Source organism: Myripristis murdjan, chromosome 4 (genome assembly GCF_902150065.1).
Source record: "Myripristis murdjan chromosome 4, fMyrMur1.1, whole genome shotgun sequence".
In the NCBI taxonomy this organism is placed as follows: Eukaryota; Metazoa; Chordata; class Actinopteri; order Holocentriformes; family Holocentridae; genus Myripristis; species Myripristis murdjan.
This window is the reverse complement of record NC_043983.1, coordinates 15,277,379-15,302,835: the sequence shown is the minus strand read 5'-3', so window position 1 is coordinate 15,302,835 and position 25,457 is coordinate 15,277,379. Positions and strand designations below refer to the sequence as shown.

General features: G+C 42.0%; 1 protein-coding gene across 1 annotated transcript in view; it reads right to left on the bottom strand.

The window, feature by feature from the left end:
* LOC115357505 (discoidin domain-containing receptor 2-like) overlaps window positions 1–25,457 on the bottom strand; it is a 33,113-nt gene extending 7,656 nt beyond the window's left edge. Inside the window, exons 1-6 of the mRNA XM_030048980.1 lie at window positions 25,333–25,457; window positions 10,452–10,565; window positions 3,704–3,806; window positions 2,889–3,120; window positions 1,902–2,049; window positions 435–537 (exon numbers count right to left, since the gene is read on the bottom strand). Coding sequence (XP_029904840.1) covers window positions 435–537; window positions 1,902–2,049; window positions 2,889–3,120; window positions 3,704–3,806; window positions 10,452–10,533 — 668 coding nt within the window. The 5' untranslated portion in view covers window positions 10,534–10,565; window positions 25,333–25,457. The remainder of the gene's footprint in view (window positions 1–434; window positions 538–1,901; window positions 2,050–2,888; window positions 3,121–3,703; window positions 3,807–10,451; window positions 10,566–25,332) is intronic.

Sequence of the window (25,457 nt, the reverse complement as noted above, 5' to 3'; positions counted from 1 at the left end):
GCTTTGATATCAGAACATGGGCCATTTTCTTTTTCCTCTGCACTGTTTCCTAGAGAGAGAGGGGGAGGGCTGTGTCATGGAGGACATTATTCACCCCGCTGTGATTCAAACACTAACGTGGACAAAAAGACTCTGATTGGTCCTTCCCAGTTTTGAAGCTTTGTTTGCATGGTTGACTCAGTTATTCCCATGCGTTATTACTTAAGAGTAAACCACCATGACCCACACACCACTGTCTGTCTCTCGCTCTCACCATGGTGACCAGGCAACAACAAGGTCACTGTGGACCTCTGGCTCCAACGTCTGGGTAAAAGTACTGACGGAGGAGGACAGGAATGATGAAGGGATATACAGTAGTGGAGGGAAAAAGAGGCATGAAGAACAGTTAGGGTGGTGAGGAGGGAGTAAGGAAACATTCAGACACACACACACACCTGTGGATGACAGCTCCATCGTATACAGAGTCATTGAGGTAAACAGGGGCACTGGGCAGGCTCATCTGTTCCCCTGTCGGAGCGTTGTACGACACTAGACCATCTGTGGGCCAAGAAAAAAGGAAGAAAGTCAACGTTTTATTTTTCAGGCGATGAGGGTATAATGATTATGTACGTCTATGCAGTGTTGAGGAAGCTACTTTGAAAACACAGTTTTGCAAGATATTAATTACTTCATACTGGAACAATTACTTCATACAGGAAGTACTTGAACTACTGCAAAGCAGCCTCAGGAAATATAAGTTGGTTAACTAATAAAGGTGCTTAGAAAAAATTACCAAAATGAACAAATACAAAATTATAACAATATATCAACAACACAACATACAAAATGAAGTCACATGCCAGCAACAAATGCTACTCATTTCATAGTAAAACAAACAAACAAACAAACAAACAAACAAACAAACAAACAAACAAACACTTGTTTACTTAAAATTTCTGCCCACAGGTCACACATAAAAAATAAATAAATTAATAAATTAATAAATAAACATAAACTAATATGCATTTTACTTGGCTACTAGTAATTATTCTTTCTTAGCCTTCTGTCTTCTATCTCTTTTTAACCTTCAAGTATTTTAGTGTTTTATTGCTTTTATCATAGTCTTAATATTCCCTATTTTGAGTACTAGTCCTTTTTTTTTTTTTTTGAGTACTAGTCCTCCTTTGAGTACTAGTTCTGTTTTTAATACCCTTTTCTTGTAAAACACTTTGAGCTGCATTTTATGTTATGAAACATATTACAAATAAAGCTAATAGTAGTAGTAGTAGTAGTAGTAGTGATAGCATTGGATATTGCTCCAAGTAGGATTATTTACTTAGCCAGGTACATCAACATCTGTACAGAAGAACTTATCTGAAGAGAAGTTGTGTTTTGTAGGGGAAGGTTATATTTTTCTTGTATGTATGTAAACTCAAAACATCTGCATCATCTGACTTGTTCAATTCTGAAAACTAACAGTCAAGAAAAGAAATCAACTTGCACCTTTTATGGCCCAAAATTGTGCTTGAGTTGTTAACAACACCTCAAAAAAAGTGTTTTAATGATTTGACTCAATCTGTGAGTATAGATTTAACTGAACATTCAGCAAGCCACTCCAAAATTGAGTTTATCATTCCCCAGCACAGCTTTTATGTGGTATAAATGGTCAGTATTATTTTCTGACTATTTCTACTATTTTCTGACAGTTGTTTGCTAAGAATCAGCTGCTCCTCTGTATCTTTATGAGCTCAGAGATAAGGGCTCGGCTGTTTAAAGCTGTAATCTTTGGCCGCCACTTCCTCATTCATCAACCCTCAGCCCTTTCAACACCTCTTCCCCTCTCTCTCTCACTCTTTCTCTCTCTCACTCTCTGTGTGTGTGTGTGTGTGTGTGTGTGTGTGTGTGTGTGTGTGCAGTCTTACCCAGCCATTCACAGCCATACAGCTCCACTCTCATGCACACGTTCATGGAGTGGTCGGTGACAGGCATGAAGCGGACAAAACGAGCAATGATGGGTGGCTCTAGATCCTTGAGAACGATGTCGTAGGCATTCCTGTTCCCCTCAATCACCTGCAGGCAGAGGCAGAAAACAACTTCTCATGACTGAACTTAAGCACACTTTAAGTATGTCCATTCAATTAGTATGTCCATTCAATTAGACTTTATATTGTTACTGCCCTACATTTCAGAGGGTAATATAGCCCTTTTTACTACACAACATTTATCTCGCAGCTGTAGTTACTAGTCACTTTGCAGACTAAGCTAAATAAATCATGCAAATCATAAAACATGATGCTTGAGTTGAAACTAGGCAACAGTGCATGGAGCAGTCAGGAAGGAACCACTCTTTACCAATGACGACTTTTAGTTTTGATACTTAAGTACATTTAACTGCTAATACTAGACTAATTTACTTTTATTTAAATAAATTAGTCTAAAGTAAATTTCCATTACGGTATTGTTACTTATATTTGAATGAAGGACACATTTTCAGGACGTTTGACGACAGACTTTGAGGATTTTTCCAACCCCTGTTTGCAGTTACAAGAACCTTGACCATGAGAAAAGGAATAAGCACCACATGGCAACACCAGTCAGTGAGCACAAAATCCCTCTTCTATCACTTATAGATAATAGAAAATTGATCGTTTCAGTGTACCATCTGTACTACTGCCATAACAGCAGTCATACCATATCAATAAAGGCTCATAAGATAAGATGTACCTTTATTGTATTCCCAGCAGGGGAAAGAGAGGGTGAGTTTTTAAATAGATGGTGCATCTTTATCAGTAGTCTGTTATAAAGGTCAAAATAATCATAGAGTCATATCAAAGCAGCTCAGACAGAGTGGAATAGCACCGGTTCACTTTATCTTTGAATTTTATTGATGTTTTCACCGATTGACTTGCCTGCTTGCCCTGCCTGTTCCTCCATGAGATCCAGCGACTTCCGTCACGGCTGTACTTGATCTTGTACATCTGCGCAAACTCGTTGCCGATGCCTCCTGCGTGACGCCCTTGGGTGCCCACAAGGGTGATGAAGTGGAGGGAGCGCAGGTCAATCTGTAGGAACTCCTTCAGGCTGTCCGGCTCGACAGTGATCTCGGGACACCATGCACCGTCACCCTCCTCAAAATCTAACCTGGGAGAGGGCCAGAGAGAGAGAGAGGTGACTGGATGTTCCTATTAGAATTACAGCAGGAAAAGGAAAGGAGTAAGTGAGAGGAGGAATTAGAACAGGATGGAGAGGGAAAGGTGAGAGGAAAGCAAGAGCGAGTGTGGCTGGGGGATTTCTGTTCATACTGCCTGCTATAAAAACACCTCAGTAAACTTGTGTGTCGTAAATTCATCTTAGACTGTTAATTTTGGGTTAGGGGCTGGCAGGGGCGATGGGGATTTGGGCGAGGCTGAAAACGCTGCCAGGTGGGATGGAGAAATGGTATTACATCATTAACCCAATACTTTCTGAGGGCCACCCACATTCTGCTGCACACACACACACACACACACACACACACACTCACAACACGTGCACACAGCAGCCTCCTTAATTATGTGGCTGCAAGTAGAACTGATACCCCAGTTTGTGGTTTACTGCAAATAAACAGGCACAGGTACCTTACAGAATAAACCACCCACACACATACTCATTATCAGAGTAAACATACTATAAAGTGTGTGTGTGTGTGTGTGTGTGTGTGTGTGTGTGTGTGTTTATGACCTACCTGCCATATCTAGCAGCGGTGGACTCAGACCACTGGCTGGAGGCAGAGATGTCCTCATCCTGTATCTGTCCTCCCGACATGCCCAGAGGATACCGGCACACATCTGAGACACAACAACATTCCACTGATATAAATAAACAGACAAATATAAGAAAGTTGCGGCTGATGTCAGGGGGAAAAACCCTGGGTAAACATATGCCAACCCTCTGTGTCCTGACTTCCTGGACGCAGCCACAAACACCCTTCTTGTATTTACCTGGATCATCACTCTGAGCTCCTCCGACCTGCGGCTCTGCCTCTGTGAAAACTACGTGGCTCTCGCACCTCTCAGACCAACCGCAGAGTCGGTTAGCATCAAGAATGTGAAACCCCTTTTGCAGACATTCATAAGATATTCTCAGACATTTCTCAGACAGAGCTATTTAATTCCTAACCTCTCTTAATCCACTTCAGCTTTGCCGTTCACATCGGCGGGTTTGTCGTTACAAATTCATGCTGCTTTGTTCAAACCCACAGAGCTTTATTTTAAATTCTAGTGGAGATCCCAGGGTTTTTAAAGACACCAAGTATGTCCTGCTGAATAGGCAAATGTGTTTAAAATGATGCACAAGACATCTTGATATTTTCTGTTTAATATAATGGTGCAGCTACCAAACGATGGCATCTTGGGTTTGAATATTTCACTCAATTAAAGTCTAATGTAGCTTCAATGAGGAGGTGGAACCAGCAGACACAGAATATGTGTGAGACGTTGCACAATATGGAAAACAACGTTTTTCCTATGTTTGAGGCCACTTAACCCTATAAAGCCTGAACTATGAAATAATTGGCAGAATTGAAATCGGAATTGAAAATGTATATCATATATGATAATGGTTATAATAATAATATAAATGGCTTTATAGGGTTAAAGGAATACTCCAACCTTTTGGGCAAAATACTCTTTTCTGAGTCACCCAGACTGAGACAAGATGTTCATTATCATTTTCACCTCTGTACGTCCGGTGGTTCGGTTCATATGGGTAGCATTTCATGTTAGCTTAGCATAAAGACTCAAAGTCTATCGGAGTCGTGAGCCTGACTAACAAAACCTTACAGGAGAAGTTAGATGTTTGAACTGTAACCATTGAAAACATTTATCCTTCCGTCTATTGCAGTGATCCACGCACCTCTGAAGGTTTAGGAAGATCCAGCAAATGAACTTCTCCCAAAATGATTTCAAATGCACCTGATACATTGTGTAAATAAGACAGCTTCAGAGTTGATGTAAGGTTTTTTAGGAACCAAACCACCAGACGTACAGAGGTGAAAATACTATCAAACATCTTTTGTCAGTCTGGGAAAGTCCGAAAAGGGTATTTTGCCCAAAGTATTCCTTTAAGGGGAAATTTAAGGGAAAAGGTGGGACTGCAAAAATGTGAGGGATAGGGTTGTGCATAGGGGTTTAGTGGTGCTGTGAGGCAGATGTACACATGCATACACACACTCACGCACACACACACACACACACACACACACATGCTCTACTCCCCTTGCACTGAGATTCAGTTGCTTTATTGAAATAATAGGCTTGGCAGTGTCTCTGCCAGTCCAAACAGTGCTGGTATCAAACAGATGTACAGTACTTAGTTACCGAGTGTGTGTGGTGAGACGCGCTGGTTATAAAGCACATCACGCCTCCACTGTGCGGTCAGCAGAACCAATATGCCCTCTGTTTCCTGCATGCCCAACCGCCCCCTCATCCTCCCTCTTTCTCTCTCCTCTCTGTCCTCTCTCCGTCCTCCCTTCCTCCACATTCTCCTTGCTCCTCCTGTGTGGTCCACCCCTCCCCCCCCTCCCCTCCCCTCCTCTTCCTCCTCCTCTCTCCTTCAGTGGTGAGAGGCGATTAAAGTTAACAGTGTGCTTTTGAAAAATTTCATCGGCCAGTGTTTCATTTAAGGCTCGGTGGGCCAGCGGCTAACTGTGCGTGACACAAAAGACATGGTATCTATTAACTTTTACAAGGCTCAGAGTGAGTTTCCTGATTTGTGGGTGTTTGTGTGGGCCAAAATAGAAGGCAATTTTCCATCAATATTATATCAACAGCACTGAGCTGGTGTAGTGTTTTGGTCTAACGCTGATATCTCCACCTAACAGGATATGAGTGCTAAAGCAGACTCATTTATGGATGAATGACCCATAGAGGACTTGGAAATGTATTTGTGTGTGTTTGTGATAGCGTTGGGTCAGAGGAGCTGGAGGCGGAAGTTACTGGGAGACCCTGCTAGCCTGGCAAGTCGCCTCACAGAAAAGCCTTTGAGAGGATGCCAGCAACAGCAGCGCTTGAGGTTCAAGGCCTTCTCTGTCTCTCTCTCGCTCTTTCTTTCTCCCTCCCTCCCTCTCTCTCTCTCTCTCTCTCTCTCTCTCTGTGCTTCTCTCTTCCCTTTTCTTGATCTCCTCCAAATATTTGCTCAAAAGTCAAGATGTGGAAACCTCTGAAGGCTCGCACTGGGAGCGATGACTTGAAATACTGCACACGCGTGTACTGTGCACGCACGCACGCACCCACACACACACACACACACACACACACACACACAAAAGCAGGCATAGATGCAACCACATATACACATGCAGGCTTCATCTTGGCAGTGACACGGTGACAGCTTGAAGCACTCACAAACAAAAACTCTTCCAGATGTCATTGACTGCATTTTCCTCCACTGTCTCCCCTTCATCTCGTCCTCCCTAACCTCTAACCTCTCTAACCTCTAATCGTTCCACTCTGCTCCGTCTCCAGCCTTGTCTCCATCATCACTCAGCACTACTCTCCTCTTATTAACACCCCAAAGTACTCCCCAACCTCTTCCTCCTCCTCCTATTTCCCTCCCCTCTTGGCTAAGCGGACAAAAACCATCCCACACTTCTCATATTTTCAGTCGATTAGTGGTGTCCTTTGCAATTTAACTGCAATATTGTTTCAATGATAGGTGCAGCGCTCATAGTGCACATAGTAACACATAAGACGAATATAATTCCTCAGAACCTGTGTCAAAAACAGCAAACAATCCTCCAAAAATACCTGGCAGTTGTTTCAAATCAAATCATTCCAGGCTTCGATGACAAAAAAAAAATCATCATAAAAGGAAATAAAAAGGAAACTTTGAAAAAAAACCTAGCATCTAGTTGCTCAGACCGTGCAGTCTGGTCCAGAGGTTATGGGGTTTGACGCAGTTGGCATTTCTGCACCGCTCTGTGAGAGCCAGTGGAGAAGCTCGTGAGTCCCATTCACACGGAGGTGAACAGTATAAACAGATAGACAGAGGAGGACGAGGAGGAGGAAGAGGTCTCCTCTTTCACATCTACAGTCTCAACAGTGAGATGAGACTTTGCTAAAATGAAACAAAAAAAGAGATCCCACAATAAACTTAGTGGAAATACTAGGGTTATTATGTGTGTGTCACATGGTGTAAAGTGGTAACTTCATTTGGGAAATTTTTCCATAAGCTCCAGCCAGACAGATACAGTGACACCGACCACAGATAATGCAATATCTCCAGTTGGGGGAAACAGTGAGTAATTGCCTGGGACGTAATTGATGAAAATAGGAGTCATTATCACAGTCTTCAACCACATCCGAGAGAGAGAGAGAAAGAGAGAGAGAGAGAGAGAGAGAGAGAGAGAGTTTCAGTGTGTCGTGCCGGATGCATGACCGCTCTCCCAAATGTTGGTTTCTGCTCTGTTTATTTATCTACCCGACCCACTCAGAGGTGACCCCTGGGGTGAGCCGTGGGGGCAGCTGAGTGCATTCGTTGCGGACACACACTCATACACACACTGTCTCACACACACATTGAATTACATCCCCCCGTATCAGGCTCCACATTTGGCCACAGCATCTAAAAATACCACCCCAGAAAAGGTGGAAAAATACCAGCCATGTGTGGTGGAGAAATAGAAGGTTGGGCGAGAGAGAGAGAGAGAGAGAGAGAGAGAGAGAGAGAGAGAGAGAAACTTGAGAGAGAGATGGAGAGATGAAGAAACAAGCGGGTAACAGACCAAACCCTCTCTCTCACCTCTTGATTTTTACCGCACCCTGCCAATAGTGAAAGGCAGGCTTGTTCTGGAGTGTTTGCTGTCTAACCACTGGCTCCAAATACACACACACACACACACACACACACACACACACACAGAGACAAGCACAGTATGTTATCACACTTGGTATCTATCTAACATCACAGAGCAGCTCTGGTTGCTTTACTGATAAATTCACTGTTTACGCTGTTCAGTATTAAATGGTAATGCTGTCATGTTTATATATATAAACTCATGCAGGCTTCAGACTCGCTGAGGAAGTTTTAATTCATTCATTCATTCAGGCTTTGCTCTACGGCTTCACGCAGAGGAGGAGAAGTCGGCACACAGTGTAATAGAAGGGAACACTGCATGACATTTGGATCCACTACCCCGTGCCTCGCTCATGTCTCCGCCTCCTCCCCCTCTGCAGTGAAAAGAAGTTCGCCCACTCAGGAGTAAAATGGGAAAGACAGGGATGGTATAACTCCATTGCTTGGGAATTTTAAACAGGGGAAAGTTGGCATCACCCAGGATCTCAGCTCTACTAAATTCAGCCCATGAATATTTCCAGACTGTGGAAAAATGACTCTCTTCTCAATGCAGCAGAACTAAAGCATTAGACAGAATTATAGGTAGATATATCCTGCTTCCATATTTTAGAACAGGTTGGGATTTAAGTATTTAGTGAGCCTGGAAATGATTTTTCATAATCGCTGCTGGTTTCTGAGCAAAGAAATCCCTCGGGTCATATTTGAGATGCTTTTTTTTTTATTTTTTATTGTAAACTTGTTGAACTTTGACCACGATCAGATGCACAAACAGTCCTCTCCATGACTTATGAGTGGTCAGAACTGGGAAACACACCATGCGCACACACACACACACACACACACACACACACACACACACACACACACACACACATACACACTGGAGAGAAAGACAGAGCCTATTTCAATGGACTTTCCTGCTGTCAGAATGTCTGGTATGCATTAGCCACAGACTCCAGTGGGATAGCTGGATCCACAGCGTGCATGCACATGCCGGTGTATGCATGCATATGAGTGCGCGCGTGTGCACACATACACACACTCATAAAAATACAAAAAGACGAGAGAAAGCCCCATCAGGGTCAAACTTTCACATCCTCACTTGAATGGAGTTGAGATAAGAAGCTGTATAACATCCATGGCCTGATTTTTGGGAAAGATTCATTTCATGGTCCTAAATAGTACAAGAGCTCAGATTTACTATAAGCATCCTATAGTGTGCTATGATCACATCTGGTTAAATAGGTCAGAAATAGGACTTTTACATGTGGACAAGCTATCAATAGATATGAGGAAACACAAGCCTGAAAACGACCACAGCTCACACACACACACACACACACACACACACACACACACAATTTTTTCTTGAAAACTCCCTCTATAAACACTGTCTGTAATCTTTCTCTCCTCTCTTTCTTTAACCTCCTTATAAAACTCTGCCCTATCTGTGTTTTTTTTTTTTTTGTAAGAACTGGCACAAAGAGTGAATGAATGATGAAAAGGGTAACACACTTTTGTGTGGGCATGTGTGCGTGGGTGTGTGGTGTGTGTTTCTACATGCACACACAGCTCAGTCTCTTTCTGATGATGTTTGTGTTTGGATGTATGGGCAAGGCTTAAACCAAATGCAACACACTTTGTTTGCTTTAATACACCCACATAATGAAACGGCGCAAAAATGTTACACCGTAGAACACAATGTCAACATTTTTATTTAGAGGGGCGAGGGAGGAGGGGTGAGGTCAGAGGATGTGGAAGTGACAGAGGGGGGCGGGTGGCAAGGGGGCAGTGCATCTGTACTACTGATGCTGAGCGTTTTTGAGGGCATTATTGTAAATTATATAGTTTAAAAGGTCATTGATCGCACTCTCAGCCAAAGAAAATACAAAAAAAAAATAAAATAAAATTCAGACTGAACTTAGGTCACCTTTGAATTTGATAAAGCTTCAAAAATGTGTTTCTTGTCTATTGAAGAAAAAAAAAACAGACAGACAGAGTAAGGGGATACCAGAGCTGGTAAAGCTGACTATGTGAGAATGCAGTGCACTATAAGAACAATTTTAAAGTAAAATCATAAACAGTAGTGAGATCGGGGGATTTTACAGGCAAATATCCAGGGTATTTCTTTGTTTTCTCATCAAAACTGCCCTCTGATTCTTCATTAACTCCGTCTCTGCCCAACAAAAGTTTCTAGTCTGTTTCCCTTGTAAAACATAATTGGTCCTCTCTCATTGACATCACACTTTCCCCCCCAAAAAACCACCCATACAGTGGAGAGATGGAGGAAGCCATGCATGCTGTAACCATGCTGGGATCAAAGAGGGCCAAGCCAGAGAGAGGGGACCACAGGGTTCCCACAAAGTAGCACTAATCCAAAATCTGAATCAGTCTGAATCTGCGCTGGGATATGGCTGGAGCAGCCTGGGAGTGCAAATCCATGTAGAACGGTACCCAAAAGTCACCCAAAATGCCAATAAAGTCATTTTATATACAAAACAAGCTCTAAAATGTGGTTTCTCTGCAAAAAGTATAAGGTTTGCACTAAGCAGACACCCAAATCCAAATCTCTCAAACTAACCAGATATCCAAATCCTAGCACAGAAAAGTGGTAGACATTCAGATTTGGGAGCACAGACCTGGGTTGACCTGGGACGTGACGGCTCCTATGAGGTACAGGAGGATGAGCAAGGGGAAGTGAATGTCCCACAGGCGTTTCATCCCAAACACATGCAGAGAGACAGGCTTCCAACCTGCAAAATAAGATGAATACAGAGGGTCAGACAAGAGTCTAGACATCATGGTCAAAAAACGGCCAAAAATAGGTCAATATATAAGCTTGTATTACACAATGAACACAGTTTCTTTTGTATTTACTCTTCTGTACTCATGGGAACCAAACAATTCTAAGGATATATGGGGGAAAATGGGAGTTTTATTGGAGGCATGTTTGTAATTCACTCAATAAAAGACACAATAATTGCCACCTACCACTGGAATTTCCATTTATTTAATGCTTTATCACTGTGTGAGAGCAGGCCTATTAAATCCTAACTGTGGGGATATTTCAATATTGGCTGAGAATACAACTGAGAATCACATCTCATTTAATATGCATAAAAAATGAATACCACTTTTACAACAGTATTTCTTTGTATAAATTTACACAATTGAAATGTATTTTAATAATAAAAGATAGACAGATAGATAGATAGATAGATACATAGATAGATGAAGGTATATATCCGAATCATAGGAAGAAATGATGAAGAAATGGAGGGATAAATGAAGGAAGGAGACAGCGGAGGAGAAAGAAAGAGAGAGAGGCAGAGAGACACAGACATGACTTCAGCTGGACGGAGAGAGCGCCAGCACGCCCGCCTCCAAATGACCACTGGGTCCAGCAGCAGAGAAAAACACTTGAGCCAGTTCCTGTCCGTGATGTGACTACACACAATGTGAACGAGCAAATGGACAAACAAGGCAAGATGGTTAATCCTAGTTTACGTCACATACCACCATTTAGTTTATTAAATATGAACATGTTTACAATTCCCTAGTGCGTGTTTACTTATGTGCTGCAATGCTAAAAACATTTCGCATCGTGGAAATAAAGCACTTAACAGCCAACTTAGCAGAGCACTTCACAGCACTCACACAAAGGAAGCTTCCAGTCAAGTTCACTGACAGCTTTGCTGCAGGGCTGTGGGTTTTCTGATCTCACACCGTCATCATCGCCTGGTTAAAAGTCTGGAGAAACCAGTCTTAGGCAAATAAATTCTGTATTGCTCCTGTTAGGTTCCCAAAAAGTGTTTTTCTGTCATTTTTCTGCTATCTAATTGTTTGTATCTTTATGGTCGTATGGGCAGTGGGGTGGGATGAAAATACAAAAACAAATGACTAAGGCAGGGATATCAGAGACCAAACACACTACAGTACGCTGTGGCAGATTTCATAGGAAAACAATGATGTGTGTGAGTGTGTGTATGTATCCGACATTTCCCGATCCTCCTCCTTGGCCAAATACGATGATGTTTTGCCATTGGACCGACAGTCTAGTAGTCTATGGCTCAACACTGGACTATCAGAGTTAGATGTCATGGGTCACACTCCAAAAAAAAAAAAAAAAAAAAGAAAGAAAGAAAAGAAAAGAAAAGAAAAACCTCCTGGCTTTACAAAACTGAATTCAACTTTGTATTTGCATTTAATAAAGCCTAAAAAACATATTTCCTTTGTATTGCTGTGTGTGATTTTGTGTGATTTATCGAACTAGACAGAGTGATATCCTACACCTCAAACACAACCTCTGTGCTTCATTCTCAGTGTTTAAAGGGAATCTCCACAGGCGGCAGCTGCGCCCAAATTAGCCTCTGACCAAACCTCCGACATACATGAAGTGCAGCTTCACATACGCTGACCATGGGAAACAAATCCAGATCCTGCTGTTTTTCAACTGCTACTTGCAAAATTACTTGCAAAACAACATTTCTGAAAATTGTGGCTTGATGATTGCAGCTGCGTTTCCCAATAGCCAAGTGATGTGGAACAAAAGCGATTCTGCCTCTTAAATTAACAGAGACAAACGCTCACACAGGCCTTTAAAGTGGCCGTAGAGAAAAACAACCTCAAGCTAATCTCATGTGACTGGCATTAATGGTCCGCCCCCTGAATTTTGAGTCGATATAAATCACAGTCTGATTCGCCTTCTTCGTTGTGCCTTCACACATAATCTCATTGTTTTTCTTGTTTCCATTTCCTGTAGCGTTAGGTTACAGCCACTTCCCATCGAGACACAAGTTCCTTTACTGAGCTCAACTCCCCTCGGTTTTTTCAACTGAATGAAACACAAACAGCTGATGGCTTGTGTGTGTTTGAAAGACACAGATGTGTTTCTAGCCTGTGCTGGGGAACATTTATGTAAAGGCTACTTGTGCTGTGCTGGGGAGGAGGACTGCCCCTTGCTTATGTGGATGGAGAGTCATGAAACTGGAATTAGTTAGACAGTTCTGTCGGTTCAGGGCATTTTCGAACTTTAAACAACCTTTTCTTAGAGTTCAGGTCACTTAATGACTGACTACACAAGTCTTAAGATGGTTTCTCTTTGGACATTGGACACCAGCATATCCACCACTGGTGTTATTTCACAGTTTTACAACACAAACGCTCCACATGTACAAGCTTTAAAATGCTGAAAAGGATTCCTCGTGTATCAGCTGTATTGCTATCGCCTCTCCTGGTTACAGCTGTGTTCTCCATACCTGAACAGCTGGTATCTCATAACCAGCCTTCACTACAGTGGCATCAGATCAGTGAGCGACACTCGGGTTACAGGCTCAGGTTAACCACGGCTGCTCTGGAAACTTCTCTGCCCTCTTGTCTTACAGGAACCCCAGCAGGAAAAACTTATTCATCTCCTATCTCAGTTTCAACAAGCATCTCTTCCAGAAAAACAAGCTCGATTTTTTTTCCTTTCTTTGAACTTTTAGAGACATTATGTGGAACTTATGAGGGAAAGATTGCACAAAAAAATTTTTTCACAAGATTATGAAAGCACTGTTAGATCATCTGATGGTTTCCATTCCAGCTTGCTGTAAATCTGTTGTCAAAGTATTTACAGCCTGATATTTATTAGGCAACATTAGGCAATTCATATTTTGCTTTGTAAACAAAAGACTTATGATAGCTCATTTAATTAAGACATTCTATAGCAGCAGGGTGTCTTTTTTTTAACAGTGGACACTAGCCTTACGACAGAGGCCATTTTCCAACACTGAAGATTAATTTCAGAGTGGTTTCATTTCAGCAGTCAAGTTTTGCACTAAACCTCGTTTTCTGACATGAAACACAGAGGGAATGAGGTTAAAAGAGAGAGGGGGGTGGACACAGGCAGCAGCCCACAAATAGAACCAGCTGCATGAACCTCTCAGTAGAAAATACATGAGAGACGGAGGAGGGGAAAAAAGAAAGGAGATCTAGGTCATCCTGCCGTCCCCACCTGAATGTCAGAGGAGAGAACACAGAGATATACTGTAAAGTGGGCCTCTTAGCCCCAGTCACTCAGGAATCTGCATAACGGCTCACAACCGCAAATTAATGAGTAACACTCCAAAAGTTTCTAGGAAAGTCGAGGATTTTATAAAAACAATGACACTGAATCACCCATGCATCAGGATGAGTAAAAAAAAACTCTAGTAGCAGCTTCAAAAGGCAATGATGACACAAAAATGTGTCATTGCAGGTATGTCATGTATATTACTGGTGACTAAACAGCATCCTGCAACTACCAGCAGAGGCCAAAAGTTGGTGTTTGGTTTGGATATTATTGGTCTGAGGTAAAGTCTGCTCTCTCCTGCGCCTGTAACCATGGCGCCCAGGTAAACTGGGTCTATGTACTTTTCCCAGGAGGGTCAAAATCAACGGTTTGTCACAAGTCTCCAACCAACGGACCGCAGCAGGCTGTCCAACATAAGCAGGTACAAGGAGAGTCACAGAGGGAAACGAGGGGGAGGGGAGGAGATGCAGGAGAAGCACAGAAGGTGAGGAGGTCAAGATGGAGGGGAGGGGAGTGAGAGTTTGGGGCACAGGGGATGGGGGAGACGAGGGAAGTAAAGATGTCCTTTGTGGCTTTTGCTGTTTTTTTGTTTGTTTGTTTGTTTGTTTATTTTTTTTACAGCCAGTAAGTTGCATACAGACAGCGCCTATGCCACAGACTGTACTACAGCCACACTCACAGAGCTGATGCTGCGGGGCCTGATGCCAACTGGGGCACTGCTTTTGGCTCAGGAGTGGATTTTGTGGATTTTTTTTTTTTTTTTTTTCACCTGGTGGCTCTCACAATGAAGTGTAGAGACTGCCAGGGATCTTTGAGTAAGAAGAATATTTCATTTCTAGCTTTCTTGAGGTTAACAGATCTTGCGCAGTGAAAGAATATATATATGAAAATAACCTTCATTCATAATAAAATACGGCCTCACCACCGGCTATATTTGAACACCAAATTCTGCAAAATGCACTAAAATGTAAGTCTCTGGTCCAGGGCATCTCTTCATTGAAATCATTGACATCACAGTTCATTTTCCAGGTGTTTGGAATAATGTGGCTTGATAAACTGACATTAAATCAGATGAGAAGAAACACAATACAAATTGAATAAAGCAATACAGTACATTTTATCATGTGTGTTGGAGATTGCCCCATGTGTGGCTTTACTGTTTTCGTCAGTTTAGTATTGTGTGAAAGCCGGTACTGTTGAATTGAACTATAAAACTGAAGTTTGGCAATATCTCTCATCTTTAACATAGGGAGGCTGAACCTTCATTAAAATTTATGTGTGAAACGGCACAATTTGGCACATCCCGTCCACATGACCCTTAGAGAGCTTCTAATGTATGTCAGCACGGATTAGCGTCACATTTAGGAAAACAAACCAAAGTCAGGTCGACTGACATTCCTAAAAGCACTCAGAAGAGGAACAAAAAATAACCTGAGGTGAAAGTGTGTAAAGAAATCAAACAAAGCCCCTAAATGTTTGACACGTTTCAGGGGTGGCTCGCAGAGCGTTTCAAACACAAGTCACTGGTTGTCCTATGAGAGCTGATGCAAAACCAGAAAGACAGATAAGATACAGAAATTTATAAGAATGGGTGATGAAAAACATGACTTCATTGATACAGAATGACTGGAAATATGACTGAGTGCCTGTTGAGTTCCCAGCAGGTCACGCCTCCACAGTTACATGCTCCCTGTCTGGGTAAGGACTCATAAAAGAAACTTCACCTCATATATCTCTACACCAGCAGACTCCCTTGTCCCTTCATGAACTAATCACTTATTTGCATCAATGGTTCACTGTTAACAGTTAATTAAAGGAAAGCAAAGTGTGTGCACATCGTCTAACTGTGAGAGTTTACCGAGAAAGTTTGCTGATAAAGTCAATAGGCTATTGTGGCTAAAACAGAATTTGTCAGACGATGGTGTGAACCCACTAACACTTCACCCGCTCTAAAGTAAACCTCACAGAGCTGGAAAATGATCGTTTCTCACTGAACTACAGAGAAATCTTGAATTCAGGACTGTGTTTACAATTTACAATGGGTCAATCATTTACATGGAAAATCTATTTTAACCATTTTGAGGGATGTTACAGCTGCTATTCTTCATCTCGACATTATTGCATTACTGTTGTGTTTCCAAAGAGAGAAAAGAAAATCAAATGAAAACAAAGCCATATGTGCCAAACGTTCTTGAGTGTAGTGGCAAAATACTTTACGTCGGAGTGGGAGATACGGTATGCCACTACATGACCTGTCAATATCTAAATGTCAACTACTCACTTGGACAAATATCTGTCTCCAGATGTGTTCCTGGAAATGTCAGGCTACAGAGCTCAATCACAGCCTTTCAGACCGGACAGACAAACAGAGTATTTCACCAAGCACGACCTTCACCCTCTCTGACTGGACCTTTGTTTGATTTCAAACAGGTTTGCATAAACACCCAACACTGAATGTTGATCGGCTGCGAGCAGAGTTTATTGTATCAACTCAGAGCCTGCCATTCCTGAACAGGACAACTATGGACTTGGATTTCTTCTGCTGGGAAAAAGCCTGCTCCCCATAAATATCAGTTCCCTCTTGGCCAGTTGAGGAAGTGGTGAAGAACAGATACACCCCTCAGAAAACCACAAGTTCAGGATGCCCAACCCAGCCTGAGACAACACAGAGAAAACACCTATGGTCCTGTAAAACTCAGAATCACATCAGATGAATTAATAAAATGGGACATACTAACATTTGTAGGTTTCCAATGTTTTGTACAGGTCACAGAACTAAAAATACGAACCACTTCAAGGAGTATAGAGACTCACACACAGATAGAAACACACCTCTATGGCTGCTAATCTTACACACACCAATCCAAAGAAACCTGAAATAAACACTCATTCAGTAAAGGCTCCTTTACCGTGTGATCCCCCAAAGCTCTCACATTACAAAGACAAACAGGATAGTGGCTTTATTTTGTTTTTCCAGGCTTTCTTGTTTGCAGAAACAATCAGGTTTTCTTGGAAGGGTTTCCTCTCCTCCAGGCTCGGCACACACAGAAACGTTGGTGTAACACCAGGTCCTGCACCCTGGAAGACCCCGCAGAGTCAACACACAACTTTACCTGGCTCTGCTCTCGGTCTGAGTCCTGATCTCTGTCTCTCCTAAACACACACACACACAGACACACACACACACACACACATAAACACACACACTTTTAAGTTTGTCAGAAGAGCAGAAAATCAGCGCTTGGAGGGCCGACAACAATGTAACACTTCACTACCCATCCACCCTGCATTCATTTAATTTTGAGAACAATCTTTCTGCATGTGGATCTACTATCAACAGGATTTGCATTGGAAAGGAGCGGGGAGGAAAGCCCAAAGGTCTGAGGCTATAGAGATATTAAGTTTCTTGAATAATGTCTCTTGTTTAATAACCTCACCACTCACACACGGGTCACGATCTCTATCAACCTGCATGATTTCCCGCCGATAAGGGAAAAGTAATCACAACATTTTCATATCATCAGAGTAGCATTTAGATGACTTAATTTACCTTGAAGTTTCAACACGTTGTTTCAAACTGCTGGATTTTGTTATTTATGCTTTTTCACACTCAGCTACCACTGAGTGAGTAATTTATGATCTAAGCAATACAACAACGAGAGCACAGGAATCTGCATTCTATCATTACTGTCATCACTGCAACTCGACAGCCATAATTTTGTGTTTCAAACCCTTCGTATCTGTCCTGGTGTAACGTGGCAACAGCCTCCTAAAATTCATCAAATCCAAATGTAACTCTGAGTCGCAGACTATAAAATCATCTGGCTACAAATCTAGAGCAATATAAAATATAATGGAGATCTGCATAGTGTTTGAATTATAGGATATTGGCTTACATAGCTCTGAAAATGTGCACCTCTGTACATTTACTCTATAAAACATTTAGTTCTGTTTCACTCATTTATTTTGCAAGTTGCTTATCCTAGTTTGGGCCGTGGGGTTTCAGTGCTCATAGGGCGGAAGGCGAGGAAACACCCTGGACAGGTTGCCAGTCCATCACAGGGCAGACACAGAGACACTCACACACATTAACTCCTATGGGCACTTTAGTATCTGCAGTTCACCTGACCTACATGCCTTTGGACTGTGGGAGGAAACTGGAGCTCCTGGTGCAAAGCCACACTGACAACACTGAAACCTCCTGGTCCTGGGTTCAAACTTGAACCCAGGACCTTCTTGCTATAAGGCGACAGCACCAACCACTATGCCACCATACCACCCCACTATAATGCATGAAAATTTTAAAAAATCGAATGCAGTTCATCTGCCAGCTTTCAATCCCCAACATTTGGGGAACAAATGCTTGGCTGCCATGATGTTACAATGCCACATGGTTGTTTGCATTTCTGAGCAATAAGAACAATGCAGTGAGTATATGAGCTGCTAAAAACAAGGCAGGCCTAACTGGCTGAGAGCTAAATAACACCAAGGGCATTTTACTAGGCTTGTATCCACCACTTAAAACCAGTGCTCATGTGTATGCGTGCACATATGTGCACATTCATGCTGCTGGTTCTGGGCCTGATTGCAGCACAGCGTGCCCATGTGCTATGCACCATAACCAGCCACATGTGCTTTCTATTACATCCACTTTTTTTTCTGCCTGAAGGCTGCAGCATAGCATTACAGATATTTTATTTTTATGGGAATGCATGAAATCTGAATCAAATTTCAAAATCAGAGCCAGGTGGAGTCATGCAAACAGACAGCAGTAAAATCGGAGAACCCAGCACAACTCACATGCGTGTTTGCATACAGGCTGACATTACTTTTATATGTATGTGTGCAGCGACACACATATAATTACTTTCTCTTGACTGGAAGATAAAACACCACAGACAACAATGCTCTATTGTCTGTGTAACATGTGACACCTGCTGAGAATGTTTCATTCAACACTTACTTCCACATGTACACACACAGAGCCATAAAGCACAGATTTTATATGTTTATCTATGATATAGTAGATAAAAACAAGACCTGCTACACAAACAATAGTTTTACAGTAACATGAAACCATCTGAAAAGCTGAAGCTCCTGGAAGCAGGCTGCGGTGCACACCATATGCTTGCAATTGAACAGTTCAAATCCAGCTGGTGAAATTTGTCACATGTTACCCTCTCTTTTCTTCCTGCCTTTACTTTGTGTCATTTTCCACTGTATAATAGCTGTCTTGTCCCCTCACAGGGTGCATGATCAGCTACAGAGAAGCACTCCTGGAGCTGAAAGGGATCACTCTTACTCAAAGGAACTTCAGCAGAAGCGTGCCAATATGTGAGCTTCAAGCTGGGTCTCTGAAATGCCTAGGCCATTCTACCACACAAATGCTATGTAATATAGCCGAAATTAAATTCTGGGGTCTGCATTTGACACTGGAGCTGCTGGCTAGATACATTTGCCACAGCAGCTCTATTGACAGCACCACAAGGGACCTGTAGCTGCCTGAGGGAGGTTTACTGTGCAAGGCGATATGCAGGCCCTCGTAAAAACTGCCAGCTGATCTTAACTGGCCACGAGGGAGGAAGTGAGAGAGCGTGCAGGAGAGGCTGTGGACCTGCTGACTTCACCTGTAGATGCTCACTGACAGATTCAGGCCAGCTATTCAGCACCATATTTTATATGTTTGTGAACTCATAACTGTTCAACGCAAATACCTTGTAATGAAATGGGGGGAAAAAACTCAATGCTTTCTTTGTTATGTAAGGAGAGAGGCCTACAATCTGTCACTGGAAATCCATTCTGATGGACTATCCAGGGGTCGAAACTTTACAGTGACACTGTCAGAGTTAAATCAAGCACCATAACTTTACTTGCTGGAAAAACAGCGCCTCTGGCCAAGAACTTCTTTTTTTTTCCATTTCCCTCCATTAAAGCAGAAGTCCATCCCCAGCACGCTGCTAAAATCAATTGCATTCTCTGCTCACAGCCACCAATGGCAAGGCATGCTTTTTAAAATTTAACAAAAATTTACACTAAAGCAAAACAACAAAAAAGTATAAATGGCGTTACAAATAGCAACACTGAGTGATCATAACTTTTTACACTGTAATCAAGTTAAAGCGACCACTTTCCAACTTTGGAAGTGAGGAATGAGTCTTTTCCATGACTTTTGTGATAGGCATACCCTATTCTATTCTATTCTATTCTATTCTATTCTATTCTATGTGTTGCTTGAGATGAGAAGTAGGAAATAAGGAGTTAAGCTTTTCAGTCTGCTGTCCAAGTGAAAGATCCCGAGCTCCACATATATGCGTCACCAACCTAAATGACAGAGGATGTCACTCTCTCTGTGTGGACATTCGGATGCAGATCGACTGAGACAAAAGAACAGATAGTAATAGTGCTATAATAAGACAATAGTGCTGGTGCGGGATAGCACGTCAGCAAAGACAACTCTGTTTTCACAGACTAGGCTATCATTAGTACATGGTGGTAGGCTGCTGAGCACTTTGAGGTTCCTTTCATGTTGAAGTATTACCCCAAATCTTCTGAGACACTCTACAATTAGGAAAGACATAGAGTCCGAGGCAGAGCGACAAAAAGAGAGATAACGAACATCAGACAAACAGACAAACAACAAGAGTGCCACGCGTAAACAACAGAAATGATGAAAGATGTGACGGAGCAGTGATGGAAGTTTCCTTGTGATGATCACGATGAGAGACGGCTGATAATGGATGGAAAATTGCAAAAAATGAGGCCTGACATGTAAAGTCAGACTAGGCCTCAGGCACTGATGACTGTGTGTTTACAAGAGGGTGAGTCAGTAAGAAATTAGCTTTTCTCTAAGGGTTTTTTTTTTTTTTTTTTTTGCCCCCTTGACAGTTTTAAGGGTCTTGTTAAGGGACGAGTTTACTGATCTATCAAACATCACATTTGCATTGCGTAACAGCAAATAAACACTCAATTTGTCCCACTTAGATTTGTTTTAACTTCTTCCCCACTGCTGGAAACTGGCAGCAGGCCTTAAAGAAGAGAAGCCGTTTTCCGCTCTCTGTCCCCAACCAGTCCATCTTACACCCTCCATTGTTGAGCTTTTGACCATATTGGTTGTTTTATTTTTTGTTGACGCAGTGGTTTTTTGTTGCTCAGCATTTTCTCTTACTGCTGGCTGTGCGGTGCCAACATTGTCTACGGCTTTCAGGCCGCTCGGTTGTTTGTTGGATGAAAATTCGGCTCATTTTTCTCACCCAAATGCTCTGGAAAGACTTGCCTGCTCACACACTCCCATGAATTACCTATGGTGGCCCACAAGGGACAATAGTTCCACTGACACATGAATAGTTGGTAACAATGAAACTGAAGAAGGTGACTCCTAAATATATTTTATGAACTTTCAAGGACATTTTGGCATTAAAGTGAGTCTGCACCTATTAATTTACTGATCTGCAGTCCTTTGTGTTCATAATTTCTCTGTTTATAAAATTTCTGTATGTAAAGTGAGACTTCGGACCATCAACCTTCTCTCCAGTCTAGATCAAAGCATCACTGTTATATTTCTGGCATTTATCATTCTACTTTAGGAAATGTTGCGAAGGAATTAAATTTTCTGTTATATTTACTTTCACTAGAGCTTACTCACCTCAGTCGAATGCACTTGAGGTCAGGGAGAGACAAATAAAACACGCGATTTGAGTTTACAATGTGGGACAAATTGTGCACGCTCTTTTAGGCTGCATGTAACCTAATCTGCCTGAAAGTGTAGGTGAAGGGAGGGGTGTTGGTCAGGACAGGGTCGAAGTTCATACACATGTGGGATGCAAAGTCAACAGCACAGTATTTTAAGGCTGATGTTCTCTGAAATGACGCTATTTACATCAAATTACAGCATGCACCTCAGCAACAGAGCGTGTGTCTGGTTTTCTCCTGCCAGAAGCATTGATTTGAAAACACTTCCAATCAAACAACGGCAACATAGAGTTACAGCTAACCTAAGTAAGCACTGGGTGCCTCCAGCGCACTGTTTTGAATGTGGGGTTGAAATTACAGGCTTTGCTGTGGTGTGTGATTAGGGTCTATACGTGAGGATGTCAGTCAGGCTCCGGGCCCTGGAGGGCAGGGCTGCTAATTGAAATGACATGTCTGAACGACGCAATGATAACACACTCCTAATGTGGTTCCTCTTTCTCTCTGTCTGTGTGTCTCTCTGTATGTGTCTCTCTCTATCCCTCAGTTCAATTCAATTCAATTTACTTTGCTTCATTAACATAAATGTTGGATTAATAGTTGCCATAGCATCTAAATAAATAAATAAATAAATAAATAAAGCACTTAGAGTGAAGAAAAATAAAACCACATAAGGCAAACTTTAAAAAAAAAATAAGTCTGCATGTATCCACACTATTATGTGTGTGAATCCAAAAAATTTGCATTGGCCTCCCTGTGGATTTATAATGCTGCCAACGTCAGAATATTGTATGACAAGACAATGCACCAAGATTATAGGAGACAATAACACTGCAAGACAACACAAAATGTCTGTCCTTCACTTTGTGACATGCCTCATACTTATCCAGCCATGCATGCTACAGGCCCTCTTCCCTGCAGGGTCGCTGGTTTTTCACTGTCATTTAGCTCTTAGAGATCTGGGATTTAAAAATGCCATTCTTTGTGTTGTTCAGCCTGTGTGTGTGTGTGTGTGTGTGTGTGTGTGTGTGTGTGTGTGTGTACTCTATGTACTTATGCATCATATATCAACTCGTCTAGTGTCCCTGATGGTCGAGGATTGAATCCCCACCAGAGCTTTCTTTGTTTTCTCTCCCTCTCGGCCCCCTAATTATCTACACAAATAAAAAATACTGAATGCGAACAGACTGTCCACAAAAACACCAAGGCATTTCGCTAATTTTCCTATTGAAGCAATACTTAATCCGATCAGCTTTGACAAAGGGCTTATTTACATTAATAAAGCTAGTTTCCTATCCGCCCATCCGGTACGCCCCAATAACACAACAACAGTGGAATGGCCTTGAAGGAAAAATCCACCCATGGATACTCTTATACTGTCATATATCATCAGTCTGTGGTTGTCACAGTGCTCCAAAAGTTATTTTGTTTTGGAGTGTTGTAACTGTTGTTGTACCCACCAGCAATGCCACATCTACTCCCACTTCAGTGAATGATTTCCATTTACTTTACCCAGAATGCCTTTCAACAACCCTCTGAGCTTGCTGGGCTCAGTATGTGTAGGTAGACAAAGTGTAGAAACAGTACAAGGTGAGATTCTCCAGGCGAAAGCAACATGCCCATGGGCCAAATTGTATTATGGACTATTGAGGCCATTAGAGAAACTGGTATTATTCTGTTTTCACTTCCTCTACATAAACTATAAACCTTTTAATACCTTTTAACACTGTTCTTAAGCTGCACTAAGCTATCTGTTGTCTATTTACTGTGTTTACTGCCGGTCCTATTGGCCATTGTGTGTATGCACTGATACTTTCTTCATACATGAAAGTCCTAACAGAAAAATAAAGTTATTTGAACCGAATTAGAAGTGAATTGAATCTTGCACAATGGATTTCTCGCTGTGTGATTGCTCAATGTCAAATATGAAAAACAGTGAATCTTGAAAGAAGCTCTTGCTCCTTCATTCCCAGGGACATATAACCAAAACTTTGACATTTAACCACTGACGTTTGATCGTTGAAAAAAAAAAAATCTGCCATTATACCACGCTGCAAATGTACTGGAAATATTTGGACGCAATATCACCATCTATGTTGGGACAGTTATCCGCAGAAGAAAAATACATCACCAGACGGCAAAATGGACCCAGAAATGCAGCGTACATCACCAATAGCTGTGTTTTAGGTTGGATCACTCTTTAAAGGTCTGTGACAAAAGACTGATTCGTTTTTCCAGCCAGGCTCATTACGAGGACCTAGCGACTTTCTCAATCTCACTACAAAAGTCAGTGTGAGCGAACCTTTAAGTTCACCAGGCCTTAGCCAAAGTACCTGCTGTACATTCCTCTGATAATTTAAAGCACATGTGACGTTGTCATGGAGCTCAGGATCAGGGAGACAAATGATAACAAAAGGTATCCATGTGCACAAGTGCATCAAATAAAAACACAGAAGACATGTGCACATATGTAGGTCTACATGCTGGTTATTTTTCCCACACACTCATATCCACACACAAATATTAGGGTCGCATAACATCAGTTCTATTGACTCAACTGTTCACTGTCATAAATCTGCTGGTTAGATGGTTAAAATGCAGCGTCAGTGCTGTGTGTCCATGCATAAATGTCTTCAGTTAACTTTTGTGTGGTGTCGTCCACTCAGTGACCGCATCATTGAAGTGTCACCACTTCAGGCTGAAAGAGGCCTCTGTGTGGATTTCTATCACCCACATACCACAGCAGGGCACCTGCACACCACCTACATACCACCTACATAACACCTACATAACAGTGAAGCACGCACACACACACACACACACACACACACACACACACACACCACCTCCATGACACAAGAAATCTGTCGGTTGTCCTTAAAAAAGCTGCTGCACAGGAACGTTCCCCTTTTGATCTGATGTGCTCGGCTGACAAAAATAAACTTACAGAGGATCCAAGCAGCCATGAGTGAGCAATTGGGAACTGCTTTTCCACAGTTGCTTGACTTTTCCAAAACATACTACTAACTATCCTGCCACAACAAAGTAAGCAAAAAGAAATGAATCTGAACTTGAAGCAAGACACTGAAAAATGAGTCACACAGTTTCCACATCAGTAGAGTAAAAGAAAAACTCAGGATCGTTCTGCACAAAAGGAAAGAATTCATATGATGCAGTCAAGCCTCCAGTTAGCCAGAAATATACTTAAAATATTACAGCTCACATACTTGTATTATCTGGACTCAGTGGAGTTGGATAATGTATGGTGTTGAAGAAAATTAAATTCTAATTCTTCTCTGGAGTTTAGAGACATTAAGAAATAGAAGCTTTCATCATCTTTTTTTCTCTTTTTCTTAAACCCTGGCCATCATTCAAAGTGAAAAGCTGCGTGAAGAGAGCAATGAGCGTTAATCACATTTTAAGCCAACCACAGCAAACTAAAAAAGTGTGTAATGGCTTCTGTGTGAAACAGCTGGATTTGCTGCAGAGCGGAGAGGAGCTCGAATCTGGCGTAGCGCTGCACACGGCTGTCCTCTTTACTTGCCTGCCATGCAAACAGCAGCTACTTCACACAAAAGGTACATGGAGTTCACATCTGCAACTAGTGCTTACACAGTTGAAATCTTAGAGGAAAACTTACGGCACTGGCAAAAGTTTCAAGAAAAGCACAAGCATCCCTCTGATCAGAGTCAAAAGTCCAAACTTTACAGTCCAAAGAGTGAGATAAAATGGATAGGAAGGAACAATGCCACTGTGGAGGACAGTGTTACCGGGTAACTTACTTCTAAGATGTTTCTCCTTTCAGACCATTTGTTCAGAGACGGCGGTGGAGTATTCCAGTAAGAGTCCCTTTGTCAGACAGCTGGATGTGAAAATCCAAGCCTTTCTCTCTCTCTCTCTCTCTCTC